General features: G+C 39.5%; 1 protein-coding gene across 1 annotated transcript in view; it reads right to left on the reverse strand.

The window, feature by feature from the left end:
- Positions 1-4129: 4129 nt before the first annotated feature.
- The window catches only part of LOC122666938 (cytochrome c oxidase assembly factor 5), a 34232-nt gene continuing 12726 nt past the window's right edge, over positions 4130-25635 (reverse strand). Inside the window, exon 3 of the mRNA XM_043863055.1 lies at positions 4130-4325. Coding sequence (XP_043718990.1) covers positions 4284-4325 — 42 coding nt within the window. The 3' untranslated portion in view covers positions 4130-4283. The remainder of the gene's footprint in view (positions 4326-25635) is intronic.

Here is a 25635-nt window from a genome sequence, read left to right on the forward strand (position 1 = left end):
TCACTTCTTTAAGTGAATCCTGAAAGTCATCTTTTCAACTCTAGCCATGGGTAGATCCGTCAATTTCCCCGCTTGAGGAGTAATCCTACTTACCACATTTCCCTCCATTGCCATCATAGTTGTTATTCTGTCTGCATACAAATAACCAAATCCCCATCATAGCCGTTATTTTATCCGAATAACCAATTTTTTTATCCAAATATTACCAAGTGCTTAAGCAAGAAGAGTGATGATCTGACCATCCGTCTCCACCTGAGCCAAGGGATGCCAAATAATCTAAGGTCCATTGCATCTTTGCATAGACGTATAATCATCATATTTCATTTTGGCAAAATGTAGTCCTTCAATTTTCACGACTTTAGTGTACATTGTAGTTAAATCTTTTTTATTTTCTTAAAAAGATCTTGATATGATGTATGTTTACTATTACTGTTTTGCATGGTTTTGATAATCTTTTTTAGCCTCACATGATGACATAGAAATACCACAAGAAAAGAATATTCGATATCTAGCATCTATAATAGAAAGACCGGTTCAACCGAGCGAGATGGGGTACTAATACCTTCTCATTCTCATTACCTAACCCCTTACCCATTCTCTGACCAGACTAGATAGAATCACATGACTTTATTCGTTAGTTCGGATAGGTCACACCCATTGGGTCCTTAGACCCTAACCCTAGGTGGTGACTCCATTTACTGTAATTCATCAAGCATGTCCCCGACCCCATGTATGCCAAATAGGATCAATTCCCAAATCCCTTGTCGCCAAAGGGGCCACGAAAACCAAAGGATCCCGCCCGCAAGGCGGAGAAACCCACATTTAGAGGCTGCGGTACCTACACATGGTTGTTTAAAGAATGAGGGTGTGGGTATCTTTGTGTCAAGTAGGAAGAAAACATTCGGTCGACATGGAGTCAGGTGTCCTTTTAAAGCCCTCAAAGTGCAAGGGGATTGTAATCTACGTACATTCGAACTAAATATTATCTTCCACCAAAAAAAAAAAAAAAAAAAAGAACTAAATATTATCATTTTATGTTTCAATAATATAGACAAAAATCCTAGCAAAAGTAATGGCAGTAACGATGAAGAGATAAAATAATAGTCAGAAAACAAATTTTAGTTAGAAAAAAGGGTTAGAAAGGATAAAATACTTATGAGTAAACAACAATCAAGAAACATGAAAAAAATATCTGATGATCCTAATAAGGAAACGTTTGCTAAGCTTGTAATAAGTGATGCAAATGCTAAATAAAATACTGAAGAAAACATCGAAAAAAAATAGAGAACTAAGTTCTACAATGGATAGAAATACCCGATATGGAATGGTTGTAGCTTCCTTCTGAACCGCATTTTCACCATTTTCTTCCTCTGAAAAAGTTAAAGAAGACTGATGTGGCTCCTTTCTCATGCTCAACTTCTTTATAATGGTTCTCAGACATGAAAGTAAATGAAGAGGAGATTTGGTTCTAGAGAAGAAGTTGAAGATGAAGGTACGAAGGATATTAGACTCAGAACAGGTGGTTGTGGATTCCGGACAGATGATGAAATATTTACACTTCTTTCCAAAAGAGCCATCAAAAATTTTCAACAAGAATTGTGGGGATGGGTCGTCCAGTGGTAATGAAGCTTGGTTAAAGGCCAGGGGAGGATTTGTGTCAATTGGAGCAATGGTAGGACCAGTATGGGTAATTAAATCCGGAGAGCAAATGAGGTTAATTAGATTGGCTGAGGTGAGATGAGTAGAACGTTTGTAGACTCAGGTATGGTGGATGGGCTTGGTGGGTTAGGTAATGAGAGAATGTACATCATGAGTAGTATGAGGAAAGTTTCATAGCATTACAATGGTGTTGTTCCATTGCAATAAACATAGTGGCATTCTTGTAACTTTATATAACTTTGAACTCACTTTTAAGACACTTAGGCTCTGTATGGTAACGCTTCTATTTTTTTTTTTAGTGTTTGTTGGGTCCGGTACACTAAGACTGAAGCAAACAAATTCAGGAAATTGACATATAAATGTGTGGTTGTACCAAGTATTTGCTATAGATTGAAACCATGGAGATGCTCAATCAAAGTGGATGTTCACAGAAACTTCAATAAGTCTCAAAATTAATCAATCAAAGATGAGATTGGAAAGGGAAACCCAACCAAAAGGTCCATGTGACGTGTAAAGATATTGACATCAACTATCAGAAAAGAAAGAATCTTCATTTTTTTGGCAGAATTTGGGCCATCAAAATTTAACTTAACTGAGAGACTCCAAGGAGGCTGCAGAGGTTCAGATTACAGCCGACTCTACCCATGTCAGATTCATGACACTCAAACTCAGCATTACCCAGATGGATGCGAAAGCTATAGAGCATCCACATTTCCCCCATAGTACACCCCATCATCAAAACTGGACTTCAACATCACCGAACTAAAACAGAACAAGAGAAACTACATGGAGAAAAGATCTCCAAGACTGTACAGGGTAAACATTTGATGGGATTTTCACCGGGAAATTACAAAGAAGAAGAGATGACAAAATAAAAAACAATAATAAAAGATTTTCCCTTTCAAGAGCTCAATCACAAGGCTTCAAAGATCCAGAAACAAAGCTAAAGAAGCAAACCAGATTGAGAGAAAAGTGAAGAGAGAAGAAAGAAAACTCAAATGGGATCTTCTCCAAGATAGCAGCTGCAACCTCCCTAACAATCCATGAGAAAATGAGGGAAGCACCGAATATGCCATAATAAGTGAATCTAGGCGACTGTCTCGAGATCCCAGATGCAACTAAAGTGTAGAGACCGCAAGTAGCAGCTGCACAGCAAGAAGCCAAGCACGACATCCTCTCTCTCTCTTCTACGGAGTATGAAGTGCACAACCAAACCAAGCCGTGGATTTCTTCAGCCTTGGAATAGAAGAGTACAGAGTGATAGACTTCGTAGCTTGAGGTTTTAGGGTACAAAACGGCAGGTATTGCAGAGCCGCCTTTGATCGAGTGAAGATAGAATGTGAACTTCAGGGTTTCAAGAAGGGGGAAGGGCAGAAAAAGTCTTTGAGAATTGCAGTGTTCATCAAGAGTTGCATTGGCCGTCAGGAGTTGCAGCGGTCATCCTCCTCTTTGTATTGAGTAGAGGACATCGGCTCTTCTCCTTCTCACCTTCGTTCTCCAAATAATGGATATGGAAATGTCATTTTGTTATGTTTTATTGCCAAAGACAAAAATACCCTCACTCACTTAAGTGAAGCTGGTGTTTCTCTGAAAATTGGTAGAAGTGTTTCTACCAAGTGAGAAACACCAATTTGGTGTTTTGTAAATGTGTGCTAAAAGTGTGCCAAGTGCCCGGTTCATTTCAAAAAAACAAACCGGACATATCATTCAGTTTTTAGCGTATTTCCCGAAAAAACATCAAAAACACTAAAAAAGAACGTTACCATACCTGTTTTAAATTGGAAGTTGGCCAATGGAACGTGTGTGAGGTCCTCTATGGCTCTATCACCAGGACCCACTCACTATTGCCATGTACAGGTCGTGAAGTGTAAGAATATAAGATAATTTTAGATGTCTCTATGTATATATATATATATTCCTATATTATAGTATGCCAGATAATGAGTAAATTGGTTGATCCATCAATAGTATATTTATAGTTTCCTATTATAATATTGCCAAACAATGAGTAAATTGGTAGATCCATCAATAATATGTTTTTTTGGTAGAACCATCAATAATATGTTTACAGTGTTGGCAAGCTTGATCTAAATCTGCTCATAAAATCTCTTCAAATTATGTTTAAAAACTTTTGTATTATAAGACAGCTCAAATCAACTAAATGTAGTTGGTTAAACAATTTCTGTTTCACCATTAAATCAGACAGCTATCTTTAGTACTAAAACAGAAGAAGAAAAAAAATGTTGTCAGTCAACCAAGGCCTAGACAAAATTAACATAAGCTATTTAATCAAATTTCTTAAGAGTCAAGCAGATCAAACAGAAGTAATAAAAAAATAAAAACAATTCAAAGTCAACAAGTTTGCAATTCGTGAGATAATGGCTTATATTAAATGTAGTACTGCCTGTTCAAGTGAGGTTGTAATTCGACGTAACAGTGAACAATTAGTTTGTGACGAGCATTTATGTTAGAGCATGGGAAAATTCAACTCAGCTCTATATGGTTTTTTTTCATCAGTACTACAAACAAAAGTTTTAACATGCTCAGTGAGGTAGTACATTAATTTTGAGTCAATGAAATCTATACAAAATCAAGGCATGGCATAATAGCGAACATCACACCATTTAGTAGCCCTTGTTCCCACGAATCCGAGCTCTCATGTCAACCTGAAAAGGAAGAAGAGATTCAACAGATCATAAACTTGAACTGCCAATAGCATGACGAAAACTAACCTCAAAGGTTCATTACAATTTGGTATTACTTGTCCGGAAAACCATGTTATTGCAGTCCAGTTTATTAGATATAGAAATTAAGAATTTGATAAGCCTCACTTTCAACATTTAGAAAAGCAATCATTTTAAAAAGGAGATTCTCAAAAAAAAATTTCCAGTTTAAAGCGCTATAAGCCTATTGGAGGTCATAACTATTTCCACACTAATTGCTGTGCCAGCTAGTACACACTATATTTCTTGGTCGATAGGCAGGGCCAAGAAAATATTAGAAAGCTGTTCATATGAGCAAGAACATCCAGCATTTGAGGTCTTACTTGTTTCAGAATTTGGATGCTTCAATTGTGCCCAAGTTGTTCCTAACCCATCCCCAACCCCAACAAACCACCAATACCTAAATAAACTAACAGGTCACTAAACAGTTTAATTGCAAATTCTCAGTTGGAAACTTCTTGTACTTTCAGCTAACAAATCAGAATTCTGCAGTTCTGGATTTGTCAAAAAATAAACTGCTAGTTGACTGATACCCTGGCAGAAAACCATATGGTACTGTGGTGCATGACAATGTCGAGGGGATTACAATTCAAGTCTCGATACATGAAATAGAAGGATTAATTCTAGGAAAAGTAATATCTCAAAGGCACTACACTCAAATCTTCCACAGCTCTAAAAGATCAAAATTCAAGTGTTCTCCAACAAGATGAACAGCTCAATAGATGATGTCCGTGAAGAAAACCCACCCAGCGCACGACAATGTGCAGTGGAGCTACACTTCCACAATAAAAAAAGGGTGTACACTCTCAATGCAATCCCTATCATCTGCAGGTCAGCAGTGCTATTGCATTCGAAATAGCACAAAGTTCCTTTTGGACACCAAGGTCATCAAAAGTCAAGCAAGTCCATGAAACGATGAAATCACTGACAATCGCACCATTACATAGCACTAGGGATGTCCATAACAATAACACCAAGCCAAGGTCCAGATATCATCACGATTTCAAAGACAAGTTAAAGGGCGCCAAGACAGTCCCCAGCAAAGACTTCGAAGGCAAAAGAATTCAGTGAGGGCTATCAAGATTTTCCCAAACTATATTTCTAAGGGTTGCTAACATTTGGCTAAGTATGTGTAAGGTATCTGCCAACAATGCTGGCCAAGGAAGGGAACTGAAGAGGTCACAATGATGTGTGTAAATCAAGGAAGCTCCCACTGAAACAGCCGAGGCATGGGAGAATTCAGCAAAGGATAAATAGGGAATAAGGGAGTTGCCAAGAATACCAAGGTAGACCCACCAACACCATCTGAATCCCTCGGAGCTTAGCATTCACCATTGATGGCCTACGTATGCAATTTGAAGATTATGATAAATGATTGAGCCTGCTGTGTAACTAGTACCATTAATGAGGTTCAATGTGGACCCAAAGAGGTGCCAACATGGCATGGGAGTAAAAATCAGCATGTGTGCATTGTCACTAATTAAGATAGGAATTATAAATATACTTAAATTGGAAATCAAGATTACAAATTTGATACTTTGGGAAAACTCCACCAAAGACCAAAACTTGGCAAGTGATGTATTGTGAATTTACTGGAAAAGTAGATACTTGAAGCCTCTCTCAGGGGCCGGGTGGGGTTTTTAACTACAATGAGGGTGTTGTAGATGTAAGGCGAAAATATGTTAGGTGAACATGAAAAATCATCTTTTAAAATCCTTAATATAGTCCTAGATTGGTAGAAGACCAACTAGGAGCCAGTAAACCCGGATCTGATATGAACTGGTGAATCAGCAGGTCAAAAAAGGTTTTTGATGAAATTAGGATTAGGGTTTGGTTAGGGTTACGTCAAGTCAAGGTAGGGGAGTCTATTAGTGAAAGTCATGAGATGTTTTGATGGGATGGAAATGTGTAAATTTGAAGGGGCTGCAACTTAGGTTTTGGGTTTTGGGTTTTGGGAAAGAGGAAAAGAGAGGGATCTAGCGTTTAGGATGGGAATTTGGGGCTAGGGTTTGGATCGACTATTTCTAGAGTAGGGAATGAAATTCGATTCAGGTATGGTGTGTTTCTGATGGTTGGATTGGTCTGTGAAGAATTTGGGTAATGGGATGATCTCCAAAAATAGGTGGGATGTTGTGGTTTGAATGGGGTGATGGGAAAATAGCTTGGTTCGAGTATTCCAATTGGGCAAGAGAATACTCTATCCAATTATGTGAAGGTGTTGTTTTTTTTTGGATGAATGAAAATGTATTAAAAAGAACAGAGAAACTTTCCCCTTCAAAAAAAAAAAAAGGGGAAAGAACAAGAAAAAACAAGGAGAAAGCTCCACAACAAAAAAGGGACAACCTACAGCCAAATCAAGCTATAGCGAGACCACTCAAAGATGAAGAAAATGACATAGCCAAACCCAAACAACCAATTACCTATATATAAAGTTGACCTTCTTCCCATTAGGGTTATAGGGAGGAATGGGAGGGATCACCCAGCTCCTACTTTGGTTGGAATCTAAGGAAGGGCTTTCTCGATCCAAAGAAGCACCATTAACCCTACCAATAAAACCAATATCTTCCGCAATGGGAGTTGAAGCTCCCCCCAAATCAACAATTAATTCCAACCCAACAGGAGAGCTTACTTCACTTATCATCTGAAGAGGGGCCACACCAGGGTCCTCCTCAACCGACAAGACTTTGTCCACTTGATGATTTTTTCCTTTCTTGCCTTTTCTTTTCTTTCTCTTAGAAGTATGTCCATTGATGCCACTTAGGTTCGTCTCTTTTTCAATGCTGGCTGGGATGTTGACAATACCCTGAGACGATGGAGAAAAGCAGGGATTTGCATCATCCACATGCCTAGGGAGTTGAGGAGCAATTTCTACGTGGCTATCTAGGCCCTCTATGGCAACAGAAATAAGGGAATTCAAAGAAGGGAGCACAAGAGAACAACAGATAGGGGGAGGGGGACCACTAGTGTTTATAGGTATGGGATTAACCTCAGGGTCAAGACTTTGACCATATTCATAAGCAAAGTGAATATCAACACCATCCCCCATATTGCTCGTTCTCTTGCCAAATGCAATATCCACTGCAGTCTGATGTAAATCAAAAACACCAGAAACGCCAGGAGACTGAAAAGCCTCATTCAAAGGACCAAGAGCATTAAACCTGTTGCAGTTACCCAAAGATGTAACTGTAGCAGCATGAGAAGCGTGCAACAGGTTGGTGTAAGGACTCAACGGTCCTACTTCTAGCTTTCCATCATCCCTCTCCTCAATGCACGCCACGATAGGGTCCCCCACACTAGTATCCTCACTTCCCAAGACAGAGCCCATGCTCGCCGGGATCGGAGTACCACTGCAAGTCCCCAATAACTGCGATAGAGGCACTTCAGAAGCAGTAGCCAGCTCTGAAGGTGTTGTTAGCTGAATGGTTTGTTAAGAATTTTGGGAGATGGGATGGTTTCAAGAGATGGGTGGGAAAATTAGGGTTTTGGGGTGGTTTAAGGGATTAGGAGAAGAATGGGTATTGATGGGATGATTCAACTTACTGTAGTTGCAAGGGCAGTTCAGTTGGTTAGAGGATCTTAAATAAATCTTGAATCTTGATATTGAACTTGAAGGAGATTCTCAAAGAATTGAAAGAAAGCTTCAAAGAACCACCCGGGCTTTACGTCGCAAGGTGTCGATTGGATCAAACACTAATCCCACCAACGAACCACCCGGGCTTCCCATTGCAAAGTGTCAATCAGATCAAACACCAATCTCACCAACCTTAATCAAACACAAGACAAAATCTTCAATGGAGAAGAAGAGAAGAGCAGCAAAAAGTTTTCATTAATATCAAAATTCGTGTTTAATGTTTGCCCCCTTACAATCTTATATAAAAGACTCAAAAATAGACTCCTACACTAAAAAGGAATGGCCTATCCCAATCCTTAACCTATTAGGTAACTTAAACTGACTAGGAAACTAAAATAGACTCAAAACAGAGTCCTAATCGAGCCCCACTAAACACTTAAAAGAAAACTACTAAAATCACTCAAATTGGACCAATAGTTCAACCGGTTCAATTTTAAAAAAAAAAAACATGAAAATAAAATAAGTATAGAGATAATCCCATATGCAACCTATGTACCCCCTACTTTAGGTCCATAAAAGTGATCTATTACATTGAAAACCCATGGTTTCAAAGGCCCAACATGTATATAACCCAACCCTAGACTTATTTCTAAAAAAAGAAGCCCAGTTTGGTGATAAATCTGCATCAATCCTTCATTTTTTCTATCAATACTCAGTTTCTGCTCCACAGATGTGACATCTAGAGGTTGGGGAACAGAAAAATATAAGCAATTTAATTTTTTTTGTAAAGTCTAAACCAACTAAAATGTGGTTATCACTCAGGTACATGTCCTCAACAGTACATGTTCAGCTACAGGAGTATCAAAAAACACATGACTTGTACAATTAACAAAACTGAGGACTCCATTTAAGTTCACGATGAGTGATATGAATGTAACAACTGAATGGATTGGACAACCATACGGTTTATCATGGCACAAGAAAGTACAAGCATTATCTAATTATTTAACTTAAAAGGACGTACTCAGTGCACAAGGCTCCCGCCACTGCGTCTGGGGAGGGTCATAATGTACACAGCCTTACCCCCGCTTCATGGAGAGGCTGTTTCTCGACTCGAATCCGAATGGAGCAACCTTACCGTTGCGCCAAGGTCCGCCCTCATCTAATTATTTAACTCTGAAAACTAAAAATGTAACTAAAATCTATTTTTTAATGAAGTTTGAAACTGTTTCTTTCTTATGCTACTTACAACAAAATGTATTCACAGATTTTTTTCTCATTCTTTTCTTTGTCTTATTGGCACCAAAATTTATGTTTTAATCTTCCATAGCTGATATTTATCACTGTTATTCTTAATTTGTTTTGGTAAGTAAAGAGAGGACTTCATTTAAAAAGAAAGCTGAGAAAAGGATTGAGCAACAAGGGAATATGGACCAGAAAAGGTATACAACAGTCACTTACCCCTAGACAAAAGACAGTGTTGGAATATGGCATATTTTCAAATATTGTTTTGGTCATTCAAACATGTTTGTTAAATGTTGAAAAACACAATACTTCATTGTGTATGCTTTACCGGATGTCATTCAAAGGAATACTCTGACAAGAAAGGCTTTCTGGTCAACTTCTCTGAAGTATCGTTCTTAAGAAGCCAAGCAAGCATTGATCATTGAGCTTTGAGAAACAAAGGTATATCTCCAAGAGTATTCAATTGGAAGATGTCTTGTGTTGGAGAATTTTGGAGAACTCAAGTGATTCGGAAGCCGAGCGTCTACATCTTCATCAAGCTTCAATGGCATTATGGTTGTGAAGACTAAGACTCTTAGGTTTCTAGACTTAGGATCTGCTTTCACTGGTTTTATTCTTAGAATCCTAAGTTGTATCGATTCCTCCACAACATTGACCTATATCGTGACCAATGGTTTAACCAGACCTCAAAAACTGGACAAATGGCTTAAACATACCCTGACTTGACAAACGGTGGTAACCCTGGGTCTTGGTAGTAAATGACCATAGACTTGAGCTTGAACTTAGAATGGTTAATTATATTTTTATCGTCTGAAAGGCCTAGAAATCATGTGTATATCACCAGGCGTGTTGGCCAAGTCACCCGCCTGAAGTAAAGCAAAAAAACTGGACTAATATAAGGCTCTTTAGGAAAGCGGAAGAACCTTAGGGACGAATGCAAAATGTGCTAGGTTGACCGTAGACGTCGACTATGCAGCACAGTAGAAGGATGGCAGAGAGTTTGGTTTTGGAACCCTTGGCGCAAGGTCGACTGCAAAATCGCGAAATTGACAGCATGATTGCAAGGTCGACCGTGCGAGAGAGAATATTTGTAAACTTGGAAAGAAATCTTGTAATGACTCTCTTACCGAGGTCAACCGTGAGAAGCTGAGGTTGACCACGGCTGTACCAACGGCTACAATTTTGTCCATTATGCCTAAGTGATGCAGAGAAGGAGGAGTATTGAACATACTCCCGCAAGAAGAAGAACAAGGCCAGCAGGACCAACTGAAGCCTAGGTCGGATAGGCTGTTTTCCAGCCCATTCGTGAGCTTGGTCCAGCCCATCTGGGGCTTAGTAGTTGTTAGTTAAATTGTTTATTTAGTTTTCTAGTTTGATTATGATTCTTTTAAGTTTTGGTTGTAATCAGCAACAAGATAATTTAACAGTTTGATTAGGATTTAGTTTTCCTATTCAGATTAGGAATAAGCTTGATGCTTTTCTATTTAATCTCTGCAGAGCCAAGAACTCAAACACGTTATTGATAAAATTAAAGTTTGTTCTTTGCAACTGTTGTGAGATTCAGCATGGCATGAAGCTATTAGGACTGAGGGAATCTACTCCTGTGGGTGGGAAACCTGGTTTTCTTATTTCTAATTCATACTCTGTTTTTACGCAAAACAGGTACTGTTTTATTCCAATCGATTGACACCTCTGATCTTAAGTTTTAATCTCTGGTTTGCATTAGTTCTTCATTCTCAGATCTGTGGTTCATATTGGTTATATTATTCTGCTATTTTAAACCCCAATAATATCTCCTTTGTTCACTCGCAGCATGGGTAAATTTTTCAGTTTAATTTCTTGGTAACCGCATGCTGATCTGCTGATCAGATTGAGGAAATCTTATGGGATTGTCAAGGGTCCCATAAGAGTGGAACTCGATCCAAGTTTGAGGTGGTTCTGAGGTCTGTGTTAGAAGCCATGGGAAATCAATCATAGAAAAGTTAGAAACTATGTATGGATTGATTCTAGTAGGGAACAAGGAGTATTAGCTAAGAAGAGAGGAAGGAAGAAGAAGTAGAGAGATGAGAGAAATCATGGTGTGTAGCTGATGTGCTACTCGTACCTATTTGATTCATTAATAATACCCTTGGAATTACATGTCTCCCTAGGGAGGTAAAAGGTAAAAAGTAATAAAAGATAAAATTACAACTCAATATGAGTTACAATAAACTAGGACTAAAGTACCCCTGATACATAAACTCTAACACTCTTCCTCAAGCTGGAGAATAAATGTCATATATTCCCAGTTTGAACAGAAGGGTATTGAACTGGTTAGGAAGGAGACCTTTGGTGAAAATATTTGTCACTTGATCACTTATCTGCACAAAGGGACTACAAATGTAACCAGAATCCAACTTCCCTTTGATGAAGTGTCTATCAATCTCAATGTGCTTCGTTCGGTAATGTTGAACGGGGTTATGAGCAATACTTATAGCAGCCTTGTTATCACAATAGAGAAGCCCAACTCTTGAGTCAACCGCCTCAGCCATATTAGTTCACAAACCCCATGAGCCATGGCTCTAAATTCTGCCTCTACACTGGACCTAACCACAATTGGTTGTTTTTTACTCCTCCATGTAACTAGATTACCACCAACAAAAGTGCAGTAACCAGATGTAGATTGTAGATTGTCTGTCAGAAACTGAACCAGCCCAATCAACATCAGTGTAGCCTTCTATCCTCAAATGGTTATGCCTAGCATATGAAAGACCTTTTCCTGGAGAAGACTTCAAGTATCTAATGATTCAATATACAACATCCAAGTGACTACTCTTGGGGGCATGCATAAATTGGCTCACCACTCCAACTGCATAAGTAATGTCTGGCCGAGTCAAAGAGAGGTAGATTAGTTTTCCAATCACAATCTCTAATACTTTCCTGCATCTATAAGAGGAGGACCACAATCTTCACTATGCTTGTGATTTTGATCAATTGGAGAGTTTGTTGGTTTACAACCCAACATTCCTTTTTCTTTCAACAAGTCTAGCACAAACTTTCTTTGGCAAAATTGATTCCTTTCTTTGATCTGGACACTTCAATTCCCAAGAAGTACTTCAATAGTCCAAGATCTTTAATCTCAAACTGTTGGGCCAAGTATGACTTCAGTCTACTTATCTCGGCTTGGTCATTCCCAATTACTACAATGTCATCAACATAAATAGTAAGAGCTGTGACCATGGTTTAAAGTATCGGTGCATATCGTATCGTATTGGCCGATACGTATCGGTATCGATCGGTATCAATACGATACTGACCGATACGCCTCTTTTTTTTTTTAAATGTACTGTATCGAATGTATCGATATGTATCGACCGATACGTGTCGATACAATACGATACGATACAGTACTGTCAATACGTATCGATACGCTCGATACGTACTAATATTAGTGTTTGTTTGGGTTTTTAAATGTACCGATATGTATCAGTACGTATCGGTATGTATCGGTACTAAATCTCAACTTTTTCTCCCTTAGGGTCGCACCACAAAATATGTCGGGTCGGGTCAAATCCACATCGCACTTGAATCCTTGGAATACAAGACATACTCAACACTTGAAGGGAAAAGTAGGTTTTTTTCAAAAAACTTGATCTTTAGCTTCAAATCTTGCATTTTAGTTTTTTTTTTTTTTTTTGCTATGATTCAAGGAGAATAGGTTCAACTAAACTATTTGATGCATGCTTTGTATACATTTGCAAAGATTTGAACTCAAATCCACCATTTTCATCCAAAACCGAAAATGGCTTCCTTAAGGGTCAGTATTGTGCTTATGTTCGGTCAATACACAATATCATCCTAGTTGCTCTTATTCTTAAAGACCCTTACAGACATGAGTTTGATCCACCCCGACATTCTTCATGGCAATAGAGTGACTCTGCATGTAAGAAATCTCATCTTTTATAACAATTTCAAAGTGTTGCACTTGTCTGGTTATACATTATTCACAATTCTTAGTGTATATGCATGATATATGACATACATTGCTTGTTTATATTGTTTTTTGTGTCCAAAAGTGTATTTTCATGTGTATTTTTTATCATCTTCATGCGTTTATGCACCAAGCAATACGTATCTCCGATACGTTACGATACGTCTCTTAAAATCGCCCGATCGATACGATACCCAATACCGATACTTAAACCTTGGTTGTGAGTCTATGACAGTGCCATCACCTCTCCAGATAAATAAGATGTGATCAGCCAGACTCTAGGAATACCCATTCCTTAGGATGGTATGTCTACATCGCAGTCTGTCAAAATCGCTCAAACCAAGCCTTAGGAGACTGCTTGAAACCATAAAGAGCCTTTTTCAAGAGGCATACCTTCCCTTCAGCTGAGGGAAATTTAAAACCAGGTGGAGGCTGCATATGCACTTCTTCTACCATAGAGAAAGGCATTCTTTACATCTAATTGATACAACAGCCAGTCTCTATTGGCTGCCACTGATAGGAGAACTCTGATTGAGTTCATAGTTGTCACGGCGCTTAGGCGATCCAAGGCGGTAGAGAGGGTAAAAAATCAAGTCGACACCAATCAGGCGAACAAGGTGGCCAAGGTGGCCAAGGTGACCAAGGCGCCTGGACGACTAGGCACCACCTAGGAGACACCTTGACAACTATGATTGAGTTGTGTTTGGCCACAGTAGCAAATGTCTTTGGTAGTTAATGCCATATACCTGACTCTACCCTTTGACCACCAACCGAGCCTTGTATCTTTCCAAAGTACCATCTGATCGGTACTTAATTGTGTAGACCCGCATACATCCAACAGGAACTCTCCCCTTGGGGAGATCAACTAGTGTCCAAGTACCACTCTTCTTAAAGGGCCATCATTTCCTCGTAAAATGGGTCCTTTTACAATGCTGAAATGCCTTGAACCTAATGCATATATGTTGGAGTTACCACCTAAAAAGAAGATCAGCAATGTGTTCAATGTAGCAGATCTCACTGTCTACCTTGGTCATCATTCAGACGAGGGTGATACAGAGCACACACTTCGGCTTCCCTAGTTGAAGATGAATTGAATATGTCCTCAACAACAAATTTACTACAACCCGGGGTGACAGTGGTTATTACTCATTGGTTAAACGGAAGGGACGTCCAGAGCTCAATGGTACGTGGATACATGTTGACGATTTCCGACGCCTCAATCCAGACTTGTATGAGCACTACATATCTTTTCTATATTCATCGGAGTCGAATGTTTCTAAGCTGGGGGGAGTTGATGTAGATAAGCATACTGGGCTGAAATACAGCCACAAGAAGGGAACAGCTGAACCGAGGTGGTCCACTTATGGGCCTAACAATCAGCCGGCTGGGCTGGGCTTTTACCTACCTCTCATGAGCTTATTAGTAGTTTATTAGTTTTAATTCCATTCCTAGTTCAAGTAGGAATACTCATATTTGTTAGTTATCTTTTAATTCAGCAACATTGTAATAGCCAATAACACTCCTATTCAAGATAGGAGTTTGTTTCCAGTTTTCATAGTTTGCGTAAGACTTTATTTTAGTTCTATATATACAATGTAATGCTCAAAGCCTTCATACGGGGAAGCTCGGTACCGTGCTGCCTCTCGTGTTGCTACAACCTTGTGGAAGGCACTCTTCTGGGCGTCGGGAGTTGCTGTTACTAACGGTAGGCTCAGGGTACCAATTGGAACAGCTGCTGGTTTTTCAGACAGGACCCAGGTTTGATCACCTACTGGAAAACCATCTTCTCGACTCTCTCTCTCTCCAGCTCTCTCCAACCCAGTTTTCTGTACCCCCTTCTCCAACCTTCGATCTCCACCACCTCTACTACAACCTTAGGTGTAAAAAAATTAAAAAATAAACAAACCCTCTTCCATGATTTTCCCACCATCAAACCGTGATTTACCTTTACCCACCAACAAATCCTACCCTCTTCCCATGATTTACCTATACCCACCATCAAACCCGCTTCCCACGAATTCCCTATCCCACCATCGAACCCTCTGCCCATGATTTACCTTCACCCAACACCAACATCGAGTATACCTCTACCCACCCCCACCCATTTAGCGGCACTAGGACACTAGGACCAAGGAACAGAACTTGCTATTCTAGTCCCTGTCGGTCAATCTTGAGGCAATTGACAAGGACTAGAACGTGCTTTCACAGTTTTCATCAGAGGAACTTGTGTATAACCGTCTTGCATTTATCGCCTAGGGTTGGGGATCGTTGATCTCCAGTCTGATTTCTCTTTCCTTTCCCTTATGTTACCAACTCTCTGTTCTTGATTCTACTTGCTTTACTTTGCTATCTTTTATATTATCCTGAGGTTGTGTTGTGCTTTGAAACACTCTTTAGTCCACAAATTTCATTTTTTGCTTTAAATTTACCTTGTTGCTTATAACTATTGACTTATTTTTGTTGCTTATTGTTACTTTATTTATCTTATTTTGGTACTGCAAGATAGTAGACCTAAGTCTAGTTTCTCCTTCTTGCCTTCACTTTTGCTACTGTGTTGAACTTGATATTCCTGTACAGTTGTACTGTTGTTTTACTAGAGATACTTGTGCAAGTGTGGCGTACTTATTCATGTTCTTTTATTTAGTTTATTCTATGCCTAAACTAGATATCGCTTTGAACTATTCTAACCCTTTGTCTTTTGCACTTTGGACTGCATACTTTGTGAGATACTGACACTTGGTGGAATTGGAAGTTTAGATTGCTTTCTAATCTCTTGGCATGTATCTCTAGGGTTTTGCTTCCTATCCTTCGGTGTTATGGTTGACTGTTATTTGTTTAGGCATTGACACCGACTTTATTTATCACTTGTTTATATTTCTCAACATAATTTGTCTAGCTTTATGCGCTGTAGTACCATCCTGATATTTTGTTCTGTCTGTATATGCACCTTTTTCCGGCTGTGTGAATATCCTTTAATGCATTAAGTATCCTTTTGTATATCCTTATCTATTATATATCTATTTTATTATAGTGGTGCGTGCATAGTTGGAAAACCAGGTTTTGACTCGGGCGAGTCACCCGAGTAGAGTAAAAAAATCATAAAACCTGGTCAAGAGTCTTGAAGACTCGCCTAAGCTTAAAAATGACCAGACTCGGTCTTGGTCAACATGATTTTTCCCTTGACTCAAAACCACCCCAGTTATGTCTCTTTTTACTCTGCCCTTTGCTGCATTGTGTTTCACATTTCTCCTTGGTTGAAGTCTTTTTTAAAGAAGCTTCCTAGTTTCGAGAGACCATACACCTAGGAAGTCTAAGAAAGAGAAGGAGATTTTTTTTTGGTAGAAAAAAGAGAAGGAGATTTGTTGTTTTACAATGAGTAACTAATGTTAAATAGAAAGTAATGCATTTAATGCCCCCATTTACCCACTTTATTTTTCCTTGTAAAAATTCAAACTTCATGCATTCAGGTTTGATTTTATTTATATTATATTAAACTGTTATTAATTATTAAAAGGAACATGATTCGTTACTTTGGATTTATTTTCATATTAAATATATTAAAAAAAGAAAAACATGACTCGTTCATCACCAAGTTTGACTCGCTTGACTCACCAGGTTTTGAACAGGATGAGTCAAGTCAAAAAACCTGGTTTTCGAACTATGGCTGTGTTAGGACGGCAGCTGGCACTTTATTTATTCAGCCAATCACCTTTTGCATGGATCCTCTTGTTTTCTGATTTCTTGTTCTTTTCTTGTGTTCATGTCTACTAGTCCTTATTACCTGGCTCGGGCGTCCCTCGTATGCGACACGCAGCAAGACGCCCGGATGCGGTGATAATTAGGCAAGGGCAAGTGAGAGAAATTTTGCCAGCCCAGAAATGAAGGATTAGATTGGCTTCCTAGAAAAATTGGATCGTTAAAGGGTAAGAGCTTGGAGTTGTGATAGATGTTATGAGGAAACGAAAGATTAATATAGCTTGTATACAAGAGACTAGATGGAAGGGTAACAAAGCTAAAGTGTTGGACGACTTCAAACTTTGGTATTCGGAAGACCAAAATAATAGAAACGGAGTGGGGATAATAGTAGATAAAGATCTAAAGAAAGACGTAGTGGAGGTCAAAAGATTGGGTGATAGAATTATATTCATCAAGCTAGTGTTGGAGAAAGAGGTAGTCAATATAGTTTGCGTTTATGCACCCTAGATAAGACCGGATGAAAGTAGTAAGCGCCAATTTTGGGATAACATGGATGAGTTCGTCCAAGGTTTTGGCCAAGATGAAACGATTATTATTGGAGGTGACATGAACGGCCATGTTGGGCGATTGTAGAGGCTATTAAGGTGTCCATGGAGGCTTCGGAGTTGGGGAGAGGACTGAGGAGGGGACCTCAATCCTAGACTCTGCGGTAGCTTATAATCTATCCATTGTGAACACTTTCTTTGAAACAAGAGAGGAACACTTAGTTCTACAAAAGTGGGATTCATACCAGTCAAATACATTACTTCCTAACTAGAAGGGCAGACATAGACTCGTGGTCTTGGATATTTGCCTCAGTGCACAAAAGCGTAGAAAGAGGGAACCTATATACCCTTAGGTAAGATGTTGGAGACTAAAAAGGGAGTCCCTAAACACATTTACTGAAAATGTGGTCAAACAAGGAAAGTGGGACTTTGAGGGAGACACCAATGAGATGTGGAACGGGATAATGACTTGTATTAAGAGGGTTGCCAAAGAAGTGCTAGGGGAAGCAAAGGGTAGCCGTCAGGCCCCTAGGGAGACTTGGTGGTGGGATGGAGAGGTCCAAGCAACCATCAAGACCAAGAAAGAGAGGTTTAAGAAATGGCAATGGACTAAAGAAATAGAGGATAAAAAAGGTATAATGAGATCAGAAACGAGGCTAGGAAGACGGTGGGGATGGCTAGGGCGAGGAAATATGAGGAGCTTTATATTAATCACACAAAGGAAGGGGGAAAAGCTATTTATAAAATGGCTAAAATGAGAGAAAAGTATGGAAGATTGGTCTGGCGGAAGTTAAAGAAGCCTTAAGAAAGATGAAAGTAGGCAAAACACCAGGCCCGGATGAGATTCCAATTCAAGTATGGAAGGCCCTATGAGTTTGTGGGGTATATTGGTTAACCAAGTTATTTAACAATATTATGATCACAAGGAAAATGTCAGATGATTGGAGATGATGCATTGCAGTTCCGGACTATAAAAATAGAGTTGATGTGGTAGTTGCCCCGATCAACGACAAGCTCCGAGAATGTTGTCTGAGGTGGTTTAGCCATGTGCAAAGGAGACCTGGGGACACCCCAGTAAGGAGGAGTGATCTGAAATCGATTGAAGGAGCTAAAAGAGCTAGGGGTAGACCTAAAATGACCATAGGTGAGGTTGTGAAGAATGACATGCATAGTCTAAGTCTTGTGCCAAGTATGACCTTAGATAGAGCCTATTGGAGGGCAAAGATCCACGTTATCCTCTTTCCTCTTACTTTCATTTTCCATTTTCCATCACTCACTTCTTTTTCTTTTTTTTTTTTGTGGTGTGTGTGTGTGAAAGGATCCGTGTAGCCGACCCCATTTAGTTGGGATAAGGCTGAGTTGTTGTTGTTGTTGTTGTTGTTGTTGCTCAAAGCCTCCATACGATTTGATTAATGAAGTTAATGAGCTGCTTTGGCCGCACGAAGCTGTGAGATACAGTGGGTGAGAGACCCGAATCTGAGATTGGTTGCATTCTTCAAGTTCTTCTTCCCTTTCCCCTGTTCTGCCGCCATCTACTGTCTGTGTTTGATTTCTGATCGACATCCATAGCTTCTGGGTGGTGTTTGCTTTCTGATTTCAAGAGGGTTGACTGATCTTTCCTCCTATATCAGATCCCTAACATCAGGTAAGCAAATCAGTGTTTAATTTCTGATTTATTGAACCTGTGCATACCCTGTTTTACACCCTATTTCAGCATATAGTGATCTGATTATTGAACCAAAACAACTAACCTGATGCCACCCAAACTTTGGGGAATCAAAGGCCTACCCTAGAGCTATACTCAACCAGGTTTTGGTGGCTTCCTGAATTGTGATTTGTGTGCTACTTAATAATCACTCAAACCTGCAACTTTTTGGATTCGAGAATTTTACATCTCTAATCACTTCTAATCTAGCCATTAGATTAGGATCATATTCTGGGATTTAGTGAGTGTATGCAAGGGGAGAACTCTCTCCCCCATCCCCGATTTCCTCGCGAGGGTTTTCTACAACCTGGCTCCCAGCAACTCCCACAGGAACGATGCAAACTCTACAGCGGGAAAACAGTATCTTGTGGCAAAATCTTTGAGAAATGTTTTTGTTTGCAAAATCGATTTTGAGTAGTATACCCTAAATCTCTGTTAGTTAGGAAACTTCATCAATCGAGTGGTGCCCAAAGTTTGCTCAGCCTCATCAATCAAGTTGAGCCATTGGGCATAAGGTAAGAATGACGAAGGTACAAGTAAACCCACCCCCCGACACCGTCTCTCCCCATCACCTGACCATCTCTCTCCAACCCCAACTATCTCCCCCCCATCCCTGACTTCCTCACTAAGCCTCATCTCCAACTCTGATTCTCCATCCCCATTTATCGCCCCACCCCAGACTCTCTCTCTTAGCACAGTCACCCAATCCCCGACTATCGCTCTGCACTCCCTCCCCCATCCCCATCACCGGAGGGGTTTGAAGGGAAAAAAAAATTATTCACAACAGTCAGATTTCTTTTCTCGCCTCACTTCTTGGTACCTATCCTCGACCCTCTTCCCCCATCTAAGCCATCTCGCTCCCCATCCCTCATTCCATGACATCAAACCCCGACTCTCTCTATACGCCCTCTCTCCCCATCCCCACTCCCTCCCCCCCATCCCTCCACTCAGTCCTGATCCCCTCTCCCCATCCCCCTACCCTTCCCCACAGTACCCCTACCTCGATTTCCCTGCAGGGCCAGGGATAGGAATCAGCGGCAGCACGACTGTTCGACTAGTGTTTTTCCTCGGGCGTTCAAATCGTTATTTCAGGAGCACACCTATGTAAGGGAAATATCTAACCTCTCTTCTATTTACTAGTTCCTGTCTTGCCTTATTGTTTTGTTATATTTTCCCGTCAATAATCTAGGTAGCTTGCCCCTTGCATGCGGTACTCTCCATGTGCTATCCTTGATGTTATTGTTGTATGATAAGATATAGGGTGTTTATTTCTTTGCTTTGCTTGTGTCTCAACTTCATCTCTATTTCAGTGTAGGTTCTTTTACTTCTGTTTTGATAGTAGCTCGTCTGCTTCTGTGTCATATTTACGGATGTCTTAACTGCTGGTTTTCTTTCTCTACTGTGGTGATTGAGATGACTGTTTAATGTCGTGGGGGTTTGCTCCTTTATGTTCCCATATTCTAACATTTCTTATGGTATAATTAGTATTAGGGAAAGAGATCACTGCTTGGTCGTGTAGCCCCCGCACCAGCGCAGAGGCCAATGAGAGCACACACAAGGGCATCGACATGGATGGGTTTTTTGATTTCACAGTGGGCAGGGTGGTAAATTCGTGCACTACTGTGTCTGGGTGCAGGAACCACGCCACCAAGCAGCGTTCTTTTTCCCTTATTATTTTTATTATTTTCAATTATACTTTTTCGGTATGTCAGGTAGGCAGCCGGCACTGTAGTATTTTCAGCCAATCACCTTTTGCATGGCTCCTATATTATGAGTGCTTTATTTTCCTCTACGAATTATGCATTATCGACCTTTTTTGGGGGCATATCCTCTAAGCAATGCGCCGCGTCAGCGCCTGGATGCGGTAACAAGTAGCCAAGGGTTCTCACCCGATGAACGTGTGCAGGTAAAGAAGCTAGTCCATAAGCGTAGGTTTAGATTAGCATCTTGGGACATTGGTTCTTTAACGAGTAAGAGTCTAAAATTAATTGATGTCATGAGAAGAAGAAAGATTAATATAGCATGTATTCAGGAGACAAGATGGAAAGATAGCAAAGCTAAGGCGTTGGATGATTTTAAACTTTGGTATATGGAGGATAAAAGTAATAGAAATGGAGTGGAAAAAAAGATGGATAAAAACTTAAAGAACGATGTGGTGGATGTGCAAAGATTTGGAGATAGGATTATATCCATCAAGCTTGTGCTGGAGAAAGAGGTTGTCAATATAATTAGTGCTTATGCACCCCAACCCCAAGTAGGTTTGGATGAAAGTACAAAGTTACATTCTAGGAACTCATGGATGGTTTAGTGCAAGGTTTTGGCCAAGGAGAGAAGATTATTATAGGGAGTGATCTGAATGGACATGTTGGGAGAAACCGAGAGGCTATGAAGGTGTCCATAGAGGTTATGGTTTTGGCGAGGGGAACGAAGCGGAGATTTCAGTTTTAGATTTTGTTGTTGCCTATGATTTATCGATTGTAAACACTTATTTTGAATAGAGAGAGGACCATATTGTTACCTATAAAAGTGGGCATCATAGTAGCCAAATAGATTTCTTCCTAACTAGAAGGTCCGATAGAGTACTATGCAAGGACAGTAAGGTGATCCCAAGGGAGAGCCTATCCACTCAACATAGATTAGTGGTCATGGATATATGTCTCACTCCGCAGGTTCGTAAGGAAGGGGACCTTATTTGCCCTAGGATAAGATGGTGGAGCTTAAAGGGGGGTTGCCTTGAATTCATTCACTGAAAAAGTGGTCAAACAAGGAAAGTGGGATTGTGAGGAAGATACTAACATGATGTGGAATGAGATAAAGACTAGTATTAAGAAGGTTGTCATAGATGTCTTAGGAGAAACGAAAGGAAAACGTCATCCTACTAGGGAGACTTGGTGGTGGGACGATGAGGTTCAAGCAGCCACTAAGACTAAGAAAGCTAGCTTTAAGACTTGGCAAACGACTAAAGATGCAGAGGATTTAATAAGGTACAAATCTGCTAGAAATGAAACAAAGAAGATTGTGGGGAAAGCAATGGCAAAGAAGTATGAGAATCACTACAACTACCTAAACGCAAAGGAGAAAAAGCTATCTATAGGATAGCTAAAAGGAGGAATAGGAAGAATAGAGATTTCGACCATGTTAGATGTATTAAAAGTGACGAAGGTAGAGTGCTTGCAAGGGATGAGGACATTATGAGATGAAAAGAGCATTTTTACGGCCTACTAAATGGAGACATTTCAAGTAGGAGTGATCTAGAAGACTCAATTACTCATCAAGACACCACACACCATATATATATATGAAAGGTTAGGGTGTCTGATGTTAAAGAAGCTCAGAAAGACGAAAGTAGGCAAGGCACAAAGCCCAAATGGGGTCCCAATAGAAGTATGGAAGAACTTAGGAGTTTGTTTTCTCTTTTGCATAGTTTATATTTATTTTTATAACCTGTTTATAAATATCAAATATAATAATTTGTTATGAGATATAAACAATAATCGTTTGGTAGGGAAGAGCAAGGGCATAGACAAATATCTAATATTCAGATAACCAATATGGTTTTATGCTAGGGTAATCAAGCACGAAAGCTATTTATTTGCTTAGAAGATTAATGGAAAGATTTAGAGTATACAGGAAGGATCTTCATATAGTCTTTATTAATTTAGAAATAGCCTATGATAGAGTTCATCCGGCAAGTTTTAGATAAGAAAAATGCTTCGAGTAAATACGTGGACATAATTAAGGATATGTATCATGATGTAGTAACTAGCATAAGAACTATGAGGGGGCAGGGTAGTGAATTCCTAATAACAGTTGATTACACCAAGGTTCAGCTCTAAGCCCAAATTTGTTTGCACTAATCATGGATGAGTTGACCATAGACATTCGAGATCAGATCCCTTGATGCAGATACATCACCAAAAGAGGCTTATTTTGATGGGAATAAGTCTAAGGTTAGGTTATATATATGTTGGGCCTTTGATCCCATGGGTTTTCTATGTAATGGGCCACTTTTATGGGCCTAAAATATGGGTAATTAGGTGTCATACGGAATTAGTTGTTTTAGTTCCATACTTAGTTTTATTTTGGTGTTTTTGTTCATAATTTGAACTGGTTCAACCAATGGTTCAATTTAAGTGATTTTAGTAGTTTTCTTTTAAGTGTTTAGTTGGGCTGGATTAGGACTCGGTTTTGAATCTATTTCAGTTTCCTAGCAAAATTAAGTTACCTAATAGGTTGAGGATTGGGTTAGGCCTTCCCTTTTTAGTGTAGGAATCTATTTTGAGTCTTCTATATAAGGTTGTAAGGGGGGCAAGCATTGGACACCAGTTTTGATATTAATGAAAAGCTTTTTCTGCTATTCTTCTCCAATGAAGATTTTTGTCTTGTGTTTGATCAAGGCAGGTGGGATCGGTGTTTGATCCAATTGACACCTTGCGGTGGGAAGCCCGGATGGTTCGTTGTGGGGTTGGTGTTTGATCCAATCGACACCTTGCAGTGTGAAGCCCGGGTGGTTCGTTTAAGCTCAAAATTTTGGCCCAAAATACCATTATAAGTACCCCTGTCCTGAACACCAAAATGGGGCTCAGAAATACTCCCTGTCAGTAACCAATCTAGGTGCATAAATTTATTACTATAGCAAATCATGTTAAAATTTAATGAAACTTGCAGGTTATCATTTAAACACGTATATAAACTCCCAATAAATATATCATACCTTAAACACATCTCGAACTATATTAAACATGATGAACAATCGCGGGTTTCGATTCTGTCCAACCTAGAAAACACTGTTTTCACCCAAAATTCACTCTCTCTCATCACCTCCCAAATCCGAATGTGCATACTTTAAAACCATTATATAACTCATTATTCCTTTGATACATTATCATCCCATGATCAATATATATAAAACCAACTACCTTTGAACCGTACTGATAACTCAATTTAAAATCTTCATGCATCACAACCTAATCTACCCTCATGACATGCATCGAATCTTAATAAAACAAGTTGTAACTCACATACCTAGAGAAGATTTTGAGAGAAAACCAAGAGATCCCTTCGTTCCAAGCCTCTTCCCCCTTTTTCCCTATTTGTTGGACGCCACAATTGATTTTTGAAAAGTACAATACATACTAAGGTCTTCAATTCCTTTAAAAATAAAGTAGGTTTTATTGTTTTAAATCTTGGCCATTGATTTTTAAAGTACGGTTTGATTAGGTTAAGGTTGGAGAGTAGGGTTTTGTTTTCTAGTTGAGTGACTTATTCCAAATCTCTCTTAATACGTAGTAGGGGTTTCTCTTAATTAACTTTTTTTTAAGGGTAATGGTCCCCCCTTGTGGTCCCCTACTACAAGTCAAAGTCTACAAAATAAAAAGGGTTAAAAATGTTTATTCTAAGGTTTGAACGCACAACCCCTATAACAAATAAATAAATACTCTATCACTAGGCTACAAGGTTTCTGTTAATTGCAAGCACACTAATTGTTTTATTAATTTTAGGGATTAAATCCTAAGGAAATAAAAGAATTTAATTAAATTACCTACACTCATCTCTCTCTAAGTACAACAAGACAATTACCTTAATTAACCTCTTGTAGAGATTTGGCTCTTCCTGTCATCTCCATTCCCTCATCTGTAGGAAACAAAATTACTAGATTACCCTTTCAATTTCCATGGATATTACATCCCTCCCCCCTTAAAAAAAATTCGTCCTCGAAATTGCATACCTGTGATCTCAAATAGTTGGGGGTACTTCAACCACATAGTAGTCTCCTCCTCCCACGAAGCATCTTGTACTCCATGATTGCTCCACAATACCTTCACGTAGGAGATGGTTCTACTTCGTAATGTTTGTTCTTTGCGATCGAGAATCTGGATGGGAATTTCTTCATATGACAAGTCTTCATTCAATTGCAATGGTTCGTAGTTCAGTACATGAGTAGGATCTGAGATGTACGTTTTGAGCATAAAGACATGAAAGACGCCATGAACTCCTGTGAGAGCCGGATGGTAGTGCAAACCAATAGGCTACAGGCCCAATCCCTTGCAAGATCTCAAACGGTCCGATAAATCTGGGGTTAAGCTTTCCCATTTTCCCGAACCTGACAACACCCTTCATAGGGGCTATCTTCAAAAACACCTTGTCTCCTGCAAACTCCAGCTCTTTCCTTCTTGTGTCAGCATAACTCTTCTGTTTGTCTTGACCTGCTTTCATCCTCTTCTGAATGATAGGAATCTTGTCCTCCATTTCCTGTAATAGATCAAGTCCAAGAGTTCTCCGTTCTCCTATGTCATCCCAATGAATAGGAGATCTGCATCTTCTCCCATACAAAGCTTCAAACGGTGGCATATCGATGGTAGCTTGATAACTGTTGTTGTATGCAAATTCAATCAAAGGTAGGTATTTCTCCCAATTGCCCTTCAAGTCCAAAACACATGCACGAAGCATATCCTCCAATATCTGAATCACTCGGTCAGTCTGACCATCTGACTGAGGATGAAAAGCCGTGCTGAAGTTAA

The sequence above is a fragment of the Telopea speciosissima genome, chromosome 7, assembly GCF_018873765.1.
Source record: "Telopea speciosissima isolate NSW1024214 ecotype Mountain lineage chromosome 7, Tspe_v1, whole genome shotgun sequence".
NCBI lineage: Eukaryota > Viridiplantae > Streptophyta > Magnoliopsida > Proteales > Proteaceae > Telopea > Telopea speciosissima.